Below are 18,716 nucleotides of genomic sequence, written 5' to 3'. Positions count from 1 at the left end.
ATGGCCTAATTGCACTTTTTTTTCGTTCAATGGCCTAATTGCATTTTTAGGTTACGTTCAGTGGCCAATTTGAACCTTATTCCCTTCTTCCTCACAAACCAAACTTGTTCTTTCTTATAAATTCTTTCCACATCCCCGAATTCATAGCATCACCAAATTAAACTCCACATTCTTGGCCACCCAAACTTCAACTCTCTTTCTTAAATTCTTTAGTTTCTCCAACTGCTCTCCTTATTTCCTTCCACACTCTCAATCTCTCTACTCTTTCAACTTATTCAATGCCACTAAAATTTGGTAAGATTTTACCTTATATCTTCTCTCATCTATCTCTAAAATTTTTCTCTTGCTTCTTATTACTTTTCCTTGTTTTTCTTCATTTTCCATATTTTTCTCTCATATCTAAAATTTGCATTTTAATTTTGGTTTTGCTTTTCTTGTTCATATTTTCACTGTTTGGTTTTCTTTGAATACAGGTTCTTGTAAATATTTCTTCAATTTTAAGGATGTGGTTAAACTAAAGATTTTGGAAGCTAGGAAGGAATCAATATTCACGATCGCGATTTCTTTGTATAATTTAAGGTAATTTATATATTTATATTTGTTTTTATGAGTTCATATGTAAACATATCAATTTTTTTTTTAAGCTCATTGCATTTTAAAAATATTTTTGTGCATTAGTATCATTTAGTGCAAAAACTAAGTTTTACATCACAATAATTATGATGTTAGCCTTTTGGTTATATATATTAACTACTTACAGTGTTTTGCATTTCTATTGATGTTTCATCACCAAAAAGTAATCATTTAACCTCAAAAACAATGAAGACAAGCCAAAACTCAACAAACAAATATAGGCAAAAAGTATGTTCATTTTGTGCATTATCATCAAGGGACCATTTTACTTATTAACTAATATAATGCCCTTTCCTCTCTAAACTGCATGCCCATACTTAAGGAGATTTTCCCAGCAGACAAATTGCCTGCACGGAAATCACAAAGGCCAGGGGGTCTTCAAATCCATCATACACTATCTGAAAAATACACACAGATAACACTAGAAAGACAACACTTTTTAACAAAAGTGTTGTCTTTTGTATAAACGACAACAATTTGGTTCAAAACTGTTGTCTTTGATGCAACACTTTTGTCAAAGACAACGGTTTTTAGTAACCGTTGTTATAAGTGTGTTGTCTTTGTGCAATTTGACAAAAAAAACACTCCAACGACGACGGTTTTTAGAAACCGTTGTCTATGTGCGTTTTTTTTTTTTTTTTTTAACAACGGTTTTATTTAACCATTGCCTTTGATATGTTGTCTTTAACTGTTACTTGAATAAATAACACTACAAAGACAACGGTTTTAAAAAAACCGCTGTCTTTGCGCATTATTATTTTTTAAATGACAACGGTTTTATTTAACCGTTGTCTTTGATATGTTGTCTTTTAAGTGTACTTGAATAAACAACACTACAAAGACTACGGTTTTTTAAAACCGTTATCTTTGTGCATTATTAGTTTTTAAACGACAACGGTTTTATTTAACCGTTGTCTTTGATATGTTATCTTTAAGTGTACTTGAATGAACAACACTACAAAGACAACAATTTTTTTAAACCGTTGTCGTTGCGCATTGTTATTTTTTAAAAGACAGAGGTTTTATTTAACCGTTGTCATTTGTGTGTTGTATTTAATAGCACTTGAATACACAACACTACAACGACAACGGTATTATAAAACCGTTGCCGTTGCACAAACTATTTTTTATTTAATACAACAGTTTTATTTAACCGTTGTCTTTGGTATGTTGTCTTTAAGCGTACTTGTATAAACAACACTACAAAGACACCGATTATAATTTTTGGTATGTTGTCTTTAAGCGTACTTGAATAAACAACACTACAAAGACACCGGTTATAATTTTATAAAATTAAGGATGTATAAAAACCGTTGCCCTCCAACGTTTTTATTACACTACAAAAACCGTTGTCTTTGCGCATTATTATTTTATAAAAGACAACAGTTGTATAAAATAAAAGTGAGGATGTTACCAACAAGAGTTAAACACGGTTTTATAACATAGGTTAAGGATGTCACCAGGAAGAATAAAACCCAAGACCTCTAACATAACAAACAAGGCTAAACCCACCAAGTCACACCAACTCTTGTTTATTAAAGTGTTCACTACAAGAAAAATGCACATAGACAACGGTTTCTAAAAATGCACTTAGTTTTTGCACTAAATGATACTAATGCAATAACCGTTGTCGTAAGGTAAAATTTCTGTTGTTGAAGTCGGTCTTGTTGTAAGTCCCGCGCATAGACAACGGTTTTTAACTGTTGTCCTTTCTAGAAACAACAACGGTTTTTTAACCGTTGTCTATTAAGTGTTGTTGGTGTTGTTATAAGTCATGCACATAGACAACGGTTTTAAACCGACTACCATTGATTCAATAGAGATAGTAAGTATTATACCTTTTTTTTTTGACTTATCTTATTTACTTTTAAATGGTTAAATAATTTCATTTTTTTTCTTCTTATTTTCTATAATTTTTAAATTTTTTGGTTTTAGGTTGTGGCTGGGGATCTCTCTGGTGCCTCCAGCATTGAGGCATCACTTCCCGCCAACAATGAGATAGAAATTGTCTCTACTACTCCAGCTTCCTTTGTAAGTTTTAATTTTTTTAATTTTTTTTTTAATTTTTAAAATAAACTATCATATAAACATGATTAATTATTATATTTTGATTTTCAGGAGGTTGGAGAGCAACCCAATATCACTGCTCCTGAGCCACCATCAGTAGAGTCTGTAAGTATTATCCTAATTTTATTTTATTTTATTTCTGTAATTTATTATAAAATGGTCAAACAAACTTTAAAAAAAAAAAAACTTGTTTTCTTTAATATTTTTCATAATTTCTTAAACTTAACTTCTATATTTAATATTATTTTTAATATAATTTCTAGATACATGTTTTGTTAACATAAAAATATTAATAGTTATTTCATTTTCAATTAGTAATTGTATTAGTTTCGTTTCAGGATCGTAGAGGCGATTAAGTGCTTGTGTGGTTGGTATGTGGGATTGCGATAGCTTATGGGGTTACGCATATTATTAATAATATCAGCACCCTCAAAGAAGACAAGAGTATCGTGCCATGGCTTGGTATGTTGTGGGGTCTGGGACTTTGTTTTAGCAGTCTCTTATTCTTTTGGGTAGTTACCCTTGATTGGAGCAAATATAATGTTGATGAATAAATTAGTCAGCTTTTGTCCTAGTTTTATGACATTTATTCACAGGTGTAGCACATGCAAAGGCTCTCCTTGATTGTAGGAATATTTATCTTGTTTACGTTAATGTAATTCTTATATAAAAGCTATTCAACAATGATAATGCAGTACAGTATTCTTCCAATATATCTTCCTCTGTTATACTGCTTGTCCTCTATTATACTGCTTTCAAAATTCAAATGTTTGAGCCTCCTCATATACATATTGCTGCCCCCAACTCATAAGTTATCATGCATGGCGTTTGTATGCGCTAGCAGCATTGCATTTTTTTTTTAGACACGACAAAATCCACAAAAATAGAACAAAACCAAGATTGCTTTTATCCCAAAATCCTAATTGCACATATGTATTAGGTTTATTATGAATAAATTTAAATTAATGAGAATTTTAGTATATATATATATATATCCTCATTCCTTCCTAACTCAGTAGCCCCTTCCCTCTCGAATATGTTCGCATGGGTATTCTTAGAACAGTAGTCCCTCACTCCTTACTCCTCTCTCCCTCCTTTTTGGTCGAAACACCATCACTCCTTTATATTTCATCAAGATTATAAAAAAATTTAGGGGCGTTCTATACAAATAAGACAACGATTAATAAGACAAATTGATTAAAATGTCAAAAGCCCAAAATTAATAATAAAACAAAGGAATGTGTGATTACTTAAAAAATTAATCCCATAAGATACAATTCTATACCAAAATTAAAGAGATAAAAGAAACGAAACTTTTTCTCCAGCTCCGATCCGTTAAACGGAGCTATGTCTCCTTGGGTGTCAGAAAACTGCCTCCATCTCCCATGGGAGACGGAGTTGGTTTTTGATTTGCCTCTGCCTCCTAGATGGTGGAGATGAAACAAATTAAGCTCCATTGATGGCAACGTTTGATGGATATATTGTGATATGCAATTGATCATGATCTAACAAATATTATCAAGCTAGTTAGAAGAGTCCCAGAAATTTGAAGTTCTTTCAAGTTTCCTCCTTTCTAATTTCACCCTATGATATATCAAACATGTAAAATATTTTCATCAAAACACAACATTATCATTACCAAGTATTTGATTGCATTTTCAATAACTAAACGCACCCTTAATTTCCCTCTTTATTTTAATCTTATACGACTTCTCCTATCCAAGTGTCTATTGTTTTAACATTTTTGCTCATCATATAGATGCAGTATATCACTTGGCCTCTACAAAGACGGTATCATTTCAATCTACGATGATATTTTTTTGTAGAACGATATATATTGACAAATATCACTAATATTTACTCTCACGATTGAATTTGTTGAACAACCAAATTCAATTATATTGTTACATGCATGCACCCTCATTATTGTATTTCAAAAATTCATATCCAGTTACCATGTTGTTTTGGTAAAAGATCGAAAAAAAAAAAAAAAAAAAAAAACTTTTAAAAAAGTAAACTTAGTTTCATGAAAGTGTTATCTAGTTTCTATAAATTTTGTCAGTAGAGTCAATTTTATATGTACATATTCCGAGATAATTCATGCCATGCGTAGGAATGATGTACATTTAAAAAAAAAAAAAAAAAAAAAAAAAAAAAAAAAAAAAAAAAAAAAACTAGCGTAGTAGCGTACGAATATTTATTTATTTGTGCAATACTATACTTCATTGAATTCCACAAAATTGTATAACATATAGAATATCAAATAAAACAAGGAAAAATTGCATCTTCAGCTCCTGAGTTATAATCAAATTTCGATTCAATTTCTAAGTTATGGCAGTATCCGAGTTTAGTTCTTCAGTTATGAGTGAAGTGACGAGTGTGGTCTCTAGCGTTAATATTCCGTCTGCAACTAACAAAAAACTTAAAAACAATTTAATAATAGAGGGGTAAAATAAGAATTTCAAATTATAATCCCCTTCTTATGTTGAAACTTATTGCGCAAGAATCATTCTTTTCTTCTTATACCTACAATCGAATGTCTTTTTCTTCCTCAAACTTTGAAATATCAAATTCGTCCACTTCCAAACTGCGAAATTCACAAGTAAGTTATTTCTCTATTTTATATGTTTACATAAATAATCAATATTTCCCGTATTGATGAACTAATTTAGCCTTAATTATAGGATGTCATCTCTTAGTTGTGGTACTTTATCTTTTCCTCAATTTGAGGATAATTTTTTTATGTAGATGTGATGATTTATTACCCATCAAAATGTCATAGAATTATGCTAATCGAGGAAAAGGATACCAAGCTTGTCCTTGTTATAGAGCAAATTTTTGTATTTGTAAAAAAATTGTAATTTAAGTTGTTGTTTTTTTAAAATAGAATTGAAATATTGAAATTTTATTTTTTAGAAAAACGGGAGTAGAGTTCCTTCGTTGATTACATAAGCAACTTATGGCTTTTGTCGATTTGGAGAAAGTATTTTGGCTAAGTTTACAAGTTTTATTAAGAAATTTATTTATTTGTCAACACACCACTAGCGCCAGAAATCAAACTTGCCACTTTTCTCATAATTGAGGAACTAAAAATAAATACGGTAATAACATAGGGACTGAGTCATCACTACAGTTATAACTCACGACCAAACTCTCCATTTTCCCATAAAACAATATATGATAACTAGGAAAGTGATAAATTCATAGATACAGAACAAGGGCCTCGAGGGTGACCACGAGAGCCCGTCTCCAAGCCCGAATGGTGGGGCCGTGACTTGGTTTCACAGTCCACCCTCAATTTAGGGTGTTTGTTGGACCATTTCTTTTATGTCCTAATCTATTAGACAATATCTTGTCATCTCTTTACACAAGAAACATTAATACAAACGCGTTGTCTCTCGACCATTATACTTGTCTTTATGTATTTTCTTTTAATTATTGAATTTAGTTAATTCGGACTTCATGTTAATTAATTATTACAAGTCCAAATCGGAGTTTCAATGTATCATACAAATATTACCAACCGATTATGTCAATCATTACACAAAATGTTGAATATTATAACTAGCCAAGCAAATTTTTTTTTTTTCCACTTCATGCTCCGCTTGCACATGATCCAAGAACTCATTCTTTTTTATCGCACGTGGAGACCCATTTATTCTTTAATTTATTTTGTGAGCATCATTACTATTTAATTTGTTGCTTAAGGGATCTTCTTCATGCTGACGACAGAGGAGGTTTCATCCGTAGAATCACTTGATGGGGGTTCTCCGCTCTCGCCCCTTTCGCTGCACACACACACACACAAAAACTATTCAATTTGTGTAGAATTACAAGTTGATTTTGTTACGAGAAGAATAGATCGAATTAGAAGTTTTATTTTACACCGATACAATAACTTGTCATAGATATTTCGAATATATGAAGTTAATTCTCAAAATGGTCCTCCGACTATGATCTTTTCTCAAATTGGTTCCTTGACTTTTAATTGCACCCAAAGTGGTCCTTCGACTATTGAATTTTAAGCCAAAATGGTCCTCCGTTAATTTGGTGTTAAGTGGGTGTTAAAATGAGGGGTAAAACTAGTAATTTGGGATTTTCACTATAGTCAAATGACTACTTTGAGTGCAATTAAAAGTCAAAAGATCAATTTTGAAAAAAGACCATAGTCGGAGGACCATTTTAAGAATTTTTTCTTTATAGTTCAAACATGATTTGTACTCATTTTGATTAAAAGGGGATGATAGTGTACTTATTTTCATTTTCTACATAAACAATCCGTGAGATTTTTTTATTTTTTTTAATGAAATGACATCGTTATGCAACCGTGTGCACCATGCATGGTGCACACGGTTGCACAGCATAACAATTGATCATATCCTATGTTTAAACATGCAACCTAACTTTACTTTAGAATAGGATCCATGAGCCCCCTTAAAGATTGCACTCCAATTGTTATGTTATGTGCATCGCCCCTACCTGGGAGTCTTGTGAAGGGTACCACAACAACAATACAAATTTAGAGATATGAGTAATTATGTAATAAGCTAAGGAAGGGTTCATTCCAAATCACTTAACAATACAATAATGTTTTTTCAATTTTGGGTCCCAAGTTCAAAATGATCCGATCCAGGTTTTGCTGTTTTCAACTATCTAATCCAAAAGAAAAGAAAAAAAAAATATATATATATATATAATAACAAATAGTGGAGTTGTTATCTTTGGAGTAATTAAACATGAAGAAGATGGATGCATTAATTACACATGCATGACAAGTCATTTGCATCAACTGGTTCATCATTGAATGAATGTGTGAAGAAATAGATGAGAGTTGGGTATTGTTCATGCCTTTGCGGTGGGATCTTTACGAACTGCAGTATTGACCTGTTTGGAGAGATAAGCTTCATAGAGTTCTACAACAAGCCTGGGATCCTTCTCCACCAGTTCTTTGTATTCTTCTCGCTTGCTCAGCTTGTCCATGTTGTCCATGATCAATGCCAACGCTGCATCGAGCAAGTTCTTTGCATTGTGCTGGTGAGCAAACGCAAAGTTTACAAGTGAGTTCTCCCAGTTCAGCTTCGATATTAGAAACTTCTCACAGTAGGTCTTGAGATGTTTGACTTGGTACTTTTCAGCCAAAACTAGAAGGTCACAGGCCATGTTCTCATCTAGGCATGCTTCCGCAGTGTACAAATAATTCACAAAGGCTCGAAGAGCATCATATGATACATCACTAATTTTAATTGTGCCGCTCAAGCTTTCTTCCATCTCATTTTCAAGCATTGCTCTGAATACTGGGGACCGACTCGCCTGTTTCAACATTCACACATATCTCAACAATTAAACCATACATTTCCAGTAAAAGATAAGATAGTGACTTAACAAATGCAGGTAAGTTACTTGGGGAAAATTTTCACAAATACTCAAATGGATAATACTTGGTTGGGTAAATGTAAACCAGCACATCAATCATGAACTAGTAAATATGACCTCAGAAAATGTAATTCAATAATTGATCAATTAGTAATCACAAACCTAAGGTCACTAATGAGAAAACCAATTTATTGTTTACATAGTAAGAATGAAACATGTGCCTCAAATACATTAAGATTGTGGGATACCGGATATATGTGCACAGCAAATATTACAAGTCCAAGTCGGAGTTTCATACAAATATGGCCAACCAATTATGTCAAACATTACACAAAATGTTGAATATTATAACTAGGGAAGCCACAAAAGAAATAGATCCTCACTGCAACATAAAACATTTGCTATTAAACCTTTGCCTGTGCAGCCATTAAAGCAATAGCTCAATTCGATTATGAAAAATAAATAAATAAATAAAAGTTTGCCAGCCATATGCCTATAAAACTATAACTTTAGCAATACGATTTCCTTTCATCCCTACAAGTTATTAGCACTCTGATTTTCTAACAATTTTAAGATTACTGTATAAATTTTTTGGTATAATTAACTCAATTCAATTTGTGGCTTAGTATATTCGATTTGATTCGATATTGTTGAAATTATAACTCGGTAGCGTTTGGCATTGCAGGCAGAAATATGAAATATGCAGGAAAAAAAAAATAGGAGAGGAGAGGAGTGTAACCAGAACAGCGCGATGGGCCGGAACGGGAACGGAATGTGGGGCGTTCTTGGCGGATTGGTCGTTGGAGGCGACCAAAACGACGTCGGAGAAACAAGGAGTGGAAGATTGAGGGCGGTGGGGAAAGGAGAGGTGAAGGGGATGATCGGGCAGGGCCCAGAATCTGAGAAAGTTGACTTTGGCCTTGAGGTCTTCGATCTCCCTCTTGAGCTCCTCCTCCGTCTCGCTGGCCTCCTCGTAGCACTCCCGGCAGGTTCCAGCGTCGCGAGCGCAGTACTCCTCTTTGCAGGACACGCACTTCATCCTCGTCGACTCCGGAGATTCTTCTTCTTCCTCCTCCTCTTCGTCCTCGTCTACGTCGCCGAATTCCATTGAGGGCGTCGATGATCGCCGCCTGTGGTGCCTTCTCATTTTCAATTCTCTTTCTCAGTCTCCCCTTTTTATCCGCTCCCTTTTACCATGTTTCATGACTTCACTTTCATCACAATTCACAAATGCCCTGCCCAATTGCCTTGCTGCTTATCATGGGCCAACTGGGCCTCACTCTGTATTATCTTCTTATGATGATTAATGTTATCGACCACTTCAAAAAAATAAAATTTTCAGACCTTTTAATATTTTTGAGACATTTTCCGATATGGTAACACTTGTATCAAATTGTCTTACGGGTTTCAATTTGTAAGTGAGTCGGATCTTTGATTATTTTTTTATTGATGGATCAAATCTTTGACTTCATTAATTAAATATTCGATACGTCTCACATATTGAGACCTGTGAGACAATCTTACATAAATTTTTACCTTTTCTATATATATTTTTAATGGAATTCAAAAATTTCACATTGTGGTCTTTGATTAATCAAGTACATTAAGTTCCAGAGGCAAAGTTACTTTTTATTAGATGATTTAGTCTTTAGTTATAAGTTAATGCAATCAATCAACTGAGCAATTCATAATGTCCAATGGTGGATATACATATCAAAATGAATTTAAAGAATAACAAATTTTTAGAGGGGAATAAAATATTTCGCAAATTATGCTTTGGAAACGTACGGGTCTGAACGGTGCCGTTTTACGGGAAAAAATTAATTAATATTGTGTTAACGGCGCACGTTTGATCAAATTATGAATTTTCTATTATTAGATTATGAATGTACTGTAAATTCATAATCTCATAACAGAAAATTTATAATAATCGCATAAAAAAAAACATTTATGAAATTATGAATTTTCTGTTATGAGATTATGAATTTACAGCTATGTAATTATAAATTTTTTGTAAATTCATAATCTCATAACAAAAAGTTCATAATTTCATAACAGAAAATTCATAATTTCATAACTGCACATTCATAAATCCAAGCAATTATGAATGTGCAGTTATGAAATTATTAATTTTCTTTTTATGGGATTATGTTGAAGAAGCTTCCTCGAAAAGTTGCGCGGTAAATTAAGAAAAAAAAAAAAGATAACGGTGCACTGTTACCGTTGGGACCGTGTTCACCATCCATGGTGAACACGGTTCCATGGCATAACGATTGAAAATATTTGCTTATTCTGCCCCATCCCCACCCTTATTTTATAATTGTGACAATGAAATCTGCAATTATAATAAGAGCCAATAATGTTAGGTTCTTAATTGGAATAAAAAAAATGTCGGTATAATTGTTTCTTAAAATGAATGATTGTTCATATTATTTTGATTTTAGTATTTTTTACAGATTTTCTTTATTTACCCTCTATTATATTATTTTATTCCATTAAATAACTTAAATTCTATGAGTATAGACTTTAGTAACAAAATATTCTGTTAATTATTTAATATTTTTAACTTACTCATTAATTTTTATAAGAAAGGTTTTATGTTCGAACCTCATTTCAATTAGGGCATGTTTGGTTCATGGAAAATGTTTTCCAAGGAAATTGTTTTCCTTGAATTTGATGAAAACTAGATTTTCCTTTGTTTTGTTAATGGAAAACATTTTCCATGGCCCCTCTTGGTATTTTGTTTTCCATGGAAAATGTTTTCCATGGAAAACAAGTAGGACAATTATACCCTCATCAACTTTTATTAATTACAATTATTATTATTATTGTTATTATTATGTAGGGGTATAGTTGTCTTTATACTCATTATTCCTTACAATTCCAAACTCAACCAAACAATGGAATCGATATTCCCATTAATTTATTTTCCACCAACCAAACAATGTAATTAATCTTGCCGTTAATTTCTTTTCCATGAAATTTCAATTCCATTTCCCCTCAAATATTTTCCGCAAACCAAACGAGACCTTAGAGTTGGCATAATTGCTAAACATATACTACGAGTATGTTAAAATGTATTAAAATTATATAATATAAAATTTAACATAAATTTTTGTCAAATAATTAGTCCCAGAATACATAACATTCAAAGATTATAAATCAGGAACTTTAAAAATCATTTGATTTTTATGCATTTAAAAAACAAAACAAAACAATTTTAGTTCTTTTTTTTTTTCCTTTTTTTCGTTCAATTAATGTTATTTTGATTATTTAGAACAAAACTTAATATTTCAATTATATTTTTACATTTTTTTAATGATTTAGGTCATTATGGTATTAATATTTTTGGTATGTATTTTTTATAATGGTACAACTGTACATTACTTTATAAATATTATACTATTTTTTTATCGAACAAAATTGTTCTTGCATCATTATCAGACCTGCGCGACCTAACTACAAAGTTGTTAATCATAAATACAATTACACATATACTCTAAAACGATATGATCATTTTTCAAAGAATTAATAATGTTGACATCACATTGGCTCTAATTGAACAAGTTTACACATCAGGATTTTATAAATGCATTAAAACTTCTAAATAAATCTGTAAGTAAATTCTTAATATATCATTATAACAATATCTAGTGTAACTATATATTTTAAATTATTTATTATCATCCTATATTGACAGGAATTGTAACAATTGTCATTGACAAACTCTAAAAAAAAAAAACAAATTGTCCCAACAACAAATGGAAAAAAAAAACAATGATTTAATTATTGTTGATGAAAAGTATGTATGCCACTTTATTACTCTTATTAAATTAAATAAATTAGTAGCTACAACAACAAATAATACATATGCATTTAATTAATTTATAATTAGATATCTATAATGCATTTAGGATGATAATAACCCAAATATCAAAATGCTAAAGAAAGTGTTTGGCTATTCAACAATTTGTTCTAGACCACTGAAAATACAAACATTGCAATTTACAATATTTTCATTTACCGTTTTTTAGAATCAAATCGAATATCGTTTGAATTTTGTTTAAAAAATTCAAACGGTATTCGGTTCGATTCGGTTTTTTTACCAAATAATTCGGTTCGGTTTAGTTTTTTACCAAATCATTCGATTCGGTTTAGTTTTTTACCAAATCATTCAGTATACAAGAATCCATTACCGTTTAGTTGTTTGATTCGATTCGGGAAAATGGAACCGAATTGTCATCCCAAAGTTAATTACTGAAATGGTCTTTTGACTATAGCAAGACTGCCAATTTAGTCATAAGTTAACGGAAGTCTAAGGACAAAACTAAAGAAGAAACAAATTGGTTAAGATTTTTAAAGTTGAAGAACTTAATTGATCAAGAACTAAATTAGTAATTTTATTATAGTCAAGGGACCATTTTAGTAATTAATTTCAAGAAAAATAAGAAGACACATCACTTAATTTGACTAGTTTCTCTCATTTAACCAGCAAAGTAGCAAATTAATTGAGAATTTTTTAAGAATATAAAAATAGACTAGGATTAAGTTTAGCAAATTTTAAAACTTATGACTATTTTAAAAATACACATATAATCAAAATAATATTTTGATTTTTGAGAATTAACTCATTATTTTATTGTACTTAAAAAAAAAAACCTCATTATTTTAGCGTGTACATATACATGATTATATACAACCCATACAAATGAAGCGGGTGACGGGCAAAGGCGGTAAAATGTAGGCGCTCACCGTCAATTTTTGGTCAATTAAGCGAAAAAATTTGGACTACAACTCCACCAACGCACCCTCTCAGTTTTCAAAATTTTGAAAAGCCCTCTCGGTCTCGGATAAGCCCAAATCTCTCTCACATCTCTCTACTCTAGGGTTCAACTCAGGCTCTGCACACCAAGGTGAACTACTATTTCTCTCTACATATACAAACATGCTTACAGTTTTATGTTTATTTTTGCCTATATAATTAGAGAAGAAGTGAAGCATAAGTTTTTCGCTTGAATTTTTTAATTTGGAGATGAAGTTTTTATATCCACAAGTCTTGAATGTTGGAATTTTATCTTCGTCAATAGTGAATTTGTGAAATGGGTTCATTTCCGTGAATTTACAGAGAAATTGAATATCTCAAATTGTGCAAATTGGTGTTTCTCTCTAGTCGGAAAAATATTTATATTAGCATGTATAGTGGACAACTTCAGGAATTAGGGCTTGCTTGATGTAGACATGGTGAGTAAAGAGAAAGAAAGCAATGGGTATGGTGGCGGCAGCTGCACAAGTCTTGTTGTGGAAAATACTCAGGCAATGAAGTGTTCTAATGGTTTTGGGATTGAAAGTGCAAATGGTAGAGGAAAATCTGGAGAGTCTTCCAGAAATTGTTTAAGAACGTACAAGAGACGGAAGCACTTTAAATCAGAAGGAAAAGATTCTGAGGATTCAACTGTTCAAATTACTTCCAAGGTTAGCTAACCTTTGGTATTCCCTATATTTTCTCTAATAATTCTCTGCTATTTCTGTTGCCTGTTCTTAGAAATATGGGGCTGATTATAAAATTGAACTCTGGTTCATTCTTATATAGACTATATTTAGCTGTGAAACAACCACTATAACACAATTAACCATGTAAAAAGATATCACACATTCACACAATTAATAATTTAATCTGAAGCAATAATATAGACAAGGATTTTAAGTTTACATGTAATTATAGTGGTACAACATGAGGTGCCAGCCAATTTGGGTACTGATAGTGAAATTGTAATTGGAATTGTACATGCATGTGTTTTTGTTTTCTGCTGCTTCTGTTGTTGTTGTAACATGTCATTGTGATTTCTGTTATTGATCTACTTCCATTTTGCTCCTCTAAAATTAACAGTGAAATATTGTGTTGACTTTGAAGATTATTGTTATTTTTCTGTTAAAAACTTTTTGGGTTGATTTTTCTGCCCAATGATTGCTAATCAATAAGGGTGGAGTATGTACCACTTTGACAATTTCTAGCATCAACATTCAATCAATGCCTCATTTATTTGATGGTTTCTTGATCCTATTTCCTGCAGTCAGTCGACAGAATTTTCTTCAGAAATTCTTATATGCAAACTAGTGTTGCTCATGTGGAGTCAAATGGACGTTTAAATGGTTCCAGTTATTTCTCCATAAATAAATGGAGGAATGTTGCTCTGGAGCAGATCTACCAGTCACTAGAGAGTGACAGTGGCTTGAAAGAATGCATAGGAGAGGCACTGGCTTCACACCCCGAGACTTACTGTGCAACTGCAGTTAAGGTATAGCTATAATAGGACTTGGCAATTGCTTGATGTGCAGTTAGATCAACACCACTTTTCATGATTCATTTTACCTTTTGTTTGTTCTGTTAGGAATCTGGTAACTGCTGCAAAACTGTGAGGAAATTCACTTATCCATCAAACTCTATGCCTTCTGATATTCAAGATGAAGCTAAAGGGAATTTGGAGATAGTGCCCACTGGATTAGTAAATGAACCAAATCATTGCACTGCTACTCAAGTCTGTCGGCGCATATTTTCAGATATTGTCTTATCAGAAGAATTTTCTCAATTATGCAGTGTACTTTTTGAAAATTTTGAAGGAATGAAGGTTGACCAATTTCTGAATATCAGTACTATGCACTCAAAAATGAAAGAGGGACTGTATGAAGATTCGCTGATGTCTTTTCACTCTGATATTCAAGAGGTACCTTTTTGAAGTTTCCTGGATGTGCTTTTTCGTGTGTGTGTGTGATGCATCTTTGATCATTCTATAGATGTGGTATACTATGCTGAGTATACTCTGCATAAATTGTTTAGTGTTGACACTTTGAGGCTCATGGGCTTAAGTGGATTATTTTGCTTCAGTAGATGATCCTCACCTTTCTACAACCCTTATGTCGTTCATTGTATCTTGTTATATTTTTCCAGTTGTGTATCAAAAGTCATTTGCATTCTTTCTACACTATTATTTAATTGTTTTTTTTTAAGTACTTCAGATGCTCTTCACAAAATGAAGCAATGTCAAATTCCATATTTAATACTTAACTTTCACTTTAGCCTTATGACAAATATAATCTGTCCAAGTGGGATACTATCCTCAAATCTGAAATTTGAAGAATATGTTTCTTGTTTCATCTTACATGTCATTCACTGCATGCAGCTTCATACATATATTATTGGTTCTCATCACACTTTTTGTTATTTGGTAATAAGAATTTTAGGAATGTTTTGGAACACTTCTGAGAGATATCTCAGACATTTTTATCCTTCACAGAGGTTTTGCATATCCCTGGATAAGTATGTTAAGAATGAACCTATTTGTTTGTTTTATTTTAGTATAAGTGGATTTGTTAGAGGGGTTCACACTTACCTGGGAAGAGATTTTTTAGGATTTAGTAAGCCTGTAGTTAATGGTTGCAAAGGGATATTGTGTAGCAAATGTTAGGATTCCTTTTGCTATGGTTATGAGGTTCTTATGCAGAACTGATTTTGCAATAAACTTGTGCATTCTTTAAGAATCTGTGGCCTTATCATTTTCTTTGTTTTTGTGAGTGTTTTATGTTTGGTTCTATTTATGCCTGTGGTTGCTGTATGCTTTGATGCTTTTCAAGTTATATCTGATTATTGGGCCCTTTAATCATATGCCTGTTGACTTGAATTGGTATAAGGTTGAATTTTAATGCAGAAGAAAGGAAATTGGATCCATCAGATATTGTGAACATTGTTGTCCAAAATCTATGTTGACAGAATCTTTTTGAGCTGGGAGTGGTTTTGCATGCTTGATGACTAGTCTTTTATTGCATGTTTTGTGTTTTGATGCTATGGTCAGGATAATAAAACCTTACAATTTGCTGATGTCTCAATCATCTGCTCACTTGTAGATGTGGACAAAGCTTCATAAGTTTGGGAGTGAAATTCTAGCTATTTCAAAGTGTCTTTCAGAGAAATCTATGTCTTATTTCCAGGCTCAGGTACATGGCATGCAAGCTCTCCCAGTTTTGGGTTCCTTCCTCTCTCTTTACACACACACCCCGTCTCTCTCTCTCTCTCTGTTTTATTTGTGATATGTTTTTGCTAATCATTTCATCTGGGTAACAGGTGGCTGGTATGGCACACAATGTTTCTGAGGATGATAAGAATAAGGTAAGAATTTGTTTTCAATATAATTTGCTTCATTAATTTTGCTTTTGACTGGGGGATTGGTGGTAAAGTTGATTCTGTTAGGTCTGTAGTTTCTGAGGGGAGTTCTTTAATTGCAATATGCACTCAAGATCTTTCCTGAGATTGAGAGATATGGTGGGTCATGGGTGACCTGGCTTCTACCGTGTTTGCACATTTGCCTGTCATCATTTTTTGAGACATACAAAAAGAGATCATGGGAAGTAACATTTAGGGTGTGTTTGGTTGGTGGGTTTTGCCCATAGGAATGGGTATGAAAGTGATTGTTGTCGTTTGGTTGATAGGTTTTTAGAGCACTACTATGGGTTTCGAATACCCCATCAATTGAAAAACCCATACCCATATAAAATAAGGGTTTCATTCCCTTATTCATTTTCAAGCACTACTATTAGTAACCATTCACATTCCACCCTACTACCAAACATGTTAAATACTTCCACCAAAACCCATTACCATTACCAAGCATTTGATACCCATTCCGATTCCGATTCCTATGTGCGAACCAAACACACCCTTAGTATTTTTTCCCTTAAATAGGACTTTGGGTTGACTTCTGAGTAGGACTATAACTATTTTCAAAGTATATTTTTATTTGTTTTCAGCAACATATTGTCTCAATTCTTATTCTCAATTATGAGTTAATTGCATACATTCTGTGGAAGTTTTGGAGTAGTTTACAAGATATGGTTTTGACACATGATTTAGTAGTTGGCTTGAAGACTTTATAGCTTGGTACTAACTCAATTGATAACTTGTTGCTTTTTTTGGGGGGGGGAATTTCCAGTTTGTTACACAAGAAAACAACACAAATCACTTGCAGAGCAGAGCAGAGCACCCCAAGGCATGTACTTGCAGGCACTGTGGAGAAAAAGCAGATGGAATTGATTCTTTAGTGTGTGATTCATGTGAGGAGATGTATCATGTTTCCTGTATTCAGCCTGCAGTTAAAGAAATTCCTCCAAGGAGTTGGTATTGCGCCAACTGTACTGCAAAGGGGATTGAATCACCCCATGACAACTGTGTAGTGTGTGAAAGACTGAGTGCCCCTAGAGCACCGATGGATGTACATGATGATGAGCTTATGAAATTAGAAAAGCTCATAGAGTTGGAGGAGAGTTCAAATGGGTTAGCGGATGATGAAGTTCAACTTTTTGACGAAGAGCCTGTTTGCAATGTTTGTAAAACTGAAGTAAAAAGTGGTGAAAAGTTCCAAATATGTGGCCATAACTTCTGCCTTCACAAATTTTACCACGAGAGATGCTTGAGTAGAAAGGAGTTGAATTGTTATTGTTCCCGCTGGTATTGTCCATCATGTCTTTGTAGAATTTGCCTGACTGATCGTGATGACACTCAAATTGTCCTGTGTGATGGCTGTGATCGTGCATATCATATCTACTGCTTGCAACCCCCAAGGACTTCAATTCCTAAAGGAAAGTGGTTTTGTGGAAAATGTGAAGCAGGAATTAAGCGCATACGCAAGGTGAAAAAGTCATATGAGAAATTTGAAAATAAGTTGAGACAGAGAGCACGGATGTGCACTGGAGGGCTAGATGAGCAGAAATCAAAGGATGAAGATGCATTAGATAAATCAGGAGGTGTAGACATGCTTCTAAATGCTGCCAAAACTCTCAACTATGAGGAGAACTTGGCCGTGATGGGAGAGAATGTGGATAGGACAATCGTTCTGGATACAAGAACCTAGTTTCGTTTCTGATGGAACTGTATTTTGCTGCAGCAGCAGGGTAGTTGACATTATGGAGCCTTGTAAACTCTGGGCTTGTGTTGCAGGATGCTTCGTTTTGGGGTACGTAGGTAGAAGCTGAAGTTCCAACTTGTAGATTTTTGTACCATGCAAATTGCATAGCATAAACTAAGTAACTAACAGTCCTAACAACCATCCCTCATATATTTCAGGTTTCATATTCTGTATTCTTTTTGATAATCCAAATTATTGATATATGTTGTCTGTTGTAGAATGAGAATACATGTTAAAGCTAAGGTGGAGATGAATGCCTATTTTGCTGTCGTTTTGACTTTTTGTTGTTGTTGTTGTTGTTGTTGGATTAGCTAGTTAATTAAGGTTAGAACTTTTGGTTGGCATCAAACTAGAACTGTATTTGTCCACAATTTCTCACTTGCCAGCAAATTATGTTGTGGAAACGTGTCCACTTTGCAATGTTGACATAATTCTAAAATTGTTCATAAATATGAATATATAGTTCAAAAATTATGAATATATAGCTTTATAATTATGAAAATATAATTTAGTAATTATGAACATAAAATTATGTAATTGTGAATATAAAGTTTAAAAATTATGAATAAATAGTTTTATAATTACGAACATATAATTCAGTAATTATGAACATAGAACAAGGTGTACATAGTTCCACAGCATAACGATCCAAGCTTCTCAACCCTTCCTATCTAATGCCCATAGTACATA

At 32.8% G+C, this 18,716-nt stretch overlaps 2 protein-coding genes and 1 long non-coding RNA gene across 7 annotated transcripts; 2 read left to right on the top strand and 1 right to left on the bottom strand.

Annotated features, from left to right (window-relative positions):
• The first annotated feature begins 211 nt into the window (after nt 1-211).
• LOC109170357 lies at nt 212-3,383 on the top strand. The gene is made up of 5 exons (XR_002052415.1): nt 212-294; nt 474-579; nt 2,569-2,664; nt 2,752-2,805; nt 3,039-3,383. It is a non-coding gene; the product is annotated as an uncharacterized LOC109170357 (long non-coding RNA).
• A 3,851-nt stretch (nt 3,384-7,234) lies between these two features.
• Nucleotides 7,235-9,331, bottom strand: LOC109170351 (BTB/POZ domain-containing protein At4g08455-like). Its single transcript, XM_019319430.1, has 2 exons — nt 8,813-9,331; nt 7,235-8,010 (listed from the first exon to the last, which is right to left on the bottom strand). The coding sequence occupies exons 1-2, from the start codon at nt 9,218-9,220 to the stop codon at nt 7,543-7,545; spliced, it is 876 nt and encodes a 291-aa protein (XP_019174975.1). The 5' UTR covers nt 9,221-9,331; the 3' UTR covers nt 7,235-7,542.
• A 3,550-nt stretch (nt 9,332-12,881) lies between these two features.
• LOC109170349 (PHD finger protein EHD3) lies at nt 12,882-18,304 on the top strand. 5 transcript variants are annotated; one of them, XM_019319425.1, is made up of 7 exons: nt 12,882-12,986; nt 13,199-13,545; nt 14,145-14,369; nt 14,463-14,795; nt 15,973-16,062; nt 16,190-16,234; nt 17,055-18,304. In XM_019319425.1, the coding sequence occupies exons 2-7, from the start codon at nt 13,312-13,314 to the stop codon at nt 17,970-17,972; spliced, it is 1,845 nt and encodes a 614-aa protein (XP_019174970.1). In that variant the 5' UTR covers nt 12,882-12,986; nt 13,199-13,311; the 3' UTR covers nt 17,973-18,304. The 5 variants fall into 5 exon arrangements, with proteins under 5 accessions (XP_019174970.1, XP_019174973.1, XP_019174974.1 ...); XM_019319426.1 differs by having other exon boundaries at nt 12,887-12,986; nt 13,274-13,545; XM_019319427.1 differs by having other exon boundaries at nt 12,889-12,986; nt 13,287-13,545.
• The last annotated feature ends 412 nt before the right edge of the window (nt 18,305-18,716 follow it).

This window comes from Ipomoea nil, unplaced genomic scaffold (assembly GCF_001879475.1).
Source record: "Ipomoea nil cultivar Tokyo-kokei standard unplaced genomic scaffold, Asagao_1.1 scaffold3321, whole genome shotgun sequence".
Taxonomy (NCBI): Eukaryota; Viridiplantae; Streptophyta; class Magnoliopsida; order Solanales; family Convolvulaceae; genus Ipomoea; species Ipomoea nil.
Note: the sequence above shows the minus strand (reverse complement) of the source record. Positions and strands in the feature narration are given on the sequence as shown.

Coding starts and splice junctions, on each gene's coding strand:
- LOC109170351 (XM_019319430.1), bottom strand. CDS start 9,220: ATGAGAAGGCACCACAGGCGGCGATCATCGACGCCCTCAATGGAATTC. Junction 8,011..8,812: donor CGGCCCATCGCGCTGTTCTG/GTTACACTCCTC, acceptor ATGTTGAAACAG/GCGAGTCGGTCCCCAGTATT.
- LOC109170349 (XM_019319425.1), top strand. CDS start 13,312: ATGGTGAGTAAAGAGAAAGAAAGCAATGGGTATGGTGGCGGCAGCTGC. Junction 13,546..14,144: donor CTGTTCAAATTACTTCCAAG/GTTAGCTAACCT, acceptor TATTTCCTGCAG/TCAGTCGACAGAATTTTCTT. Junction 14,370..14,462: donor ACTGTGCAACTGCAGTTAAG/GTATAGCTATAA, acceptor TTGTTCTGTTAG/GAATCTGGTAACTGCTGCAA.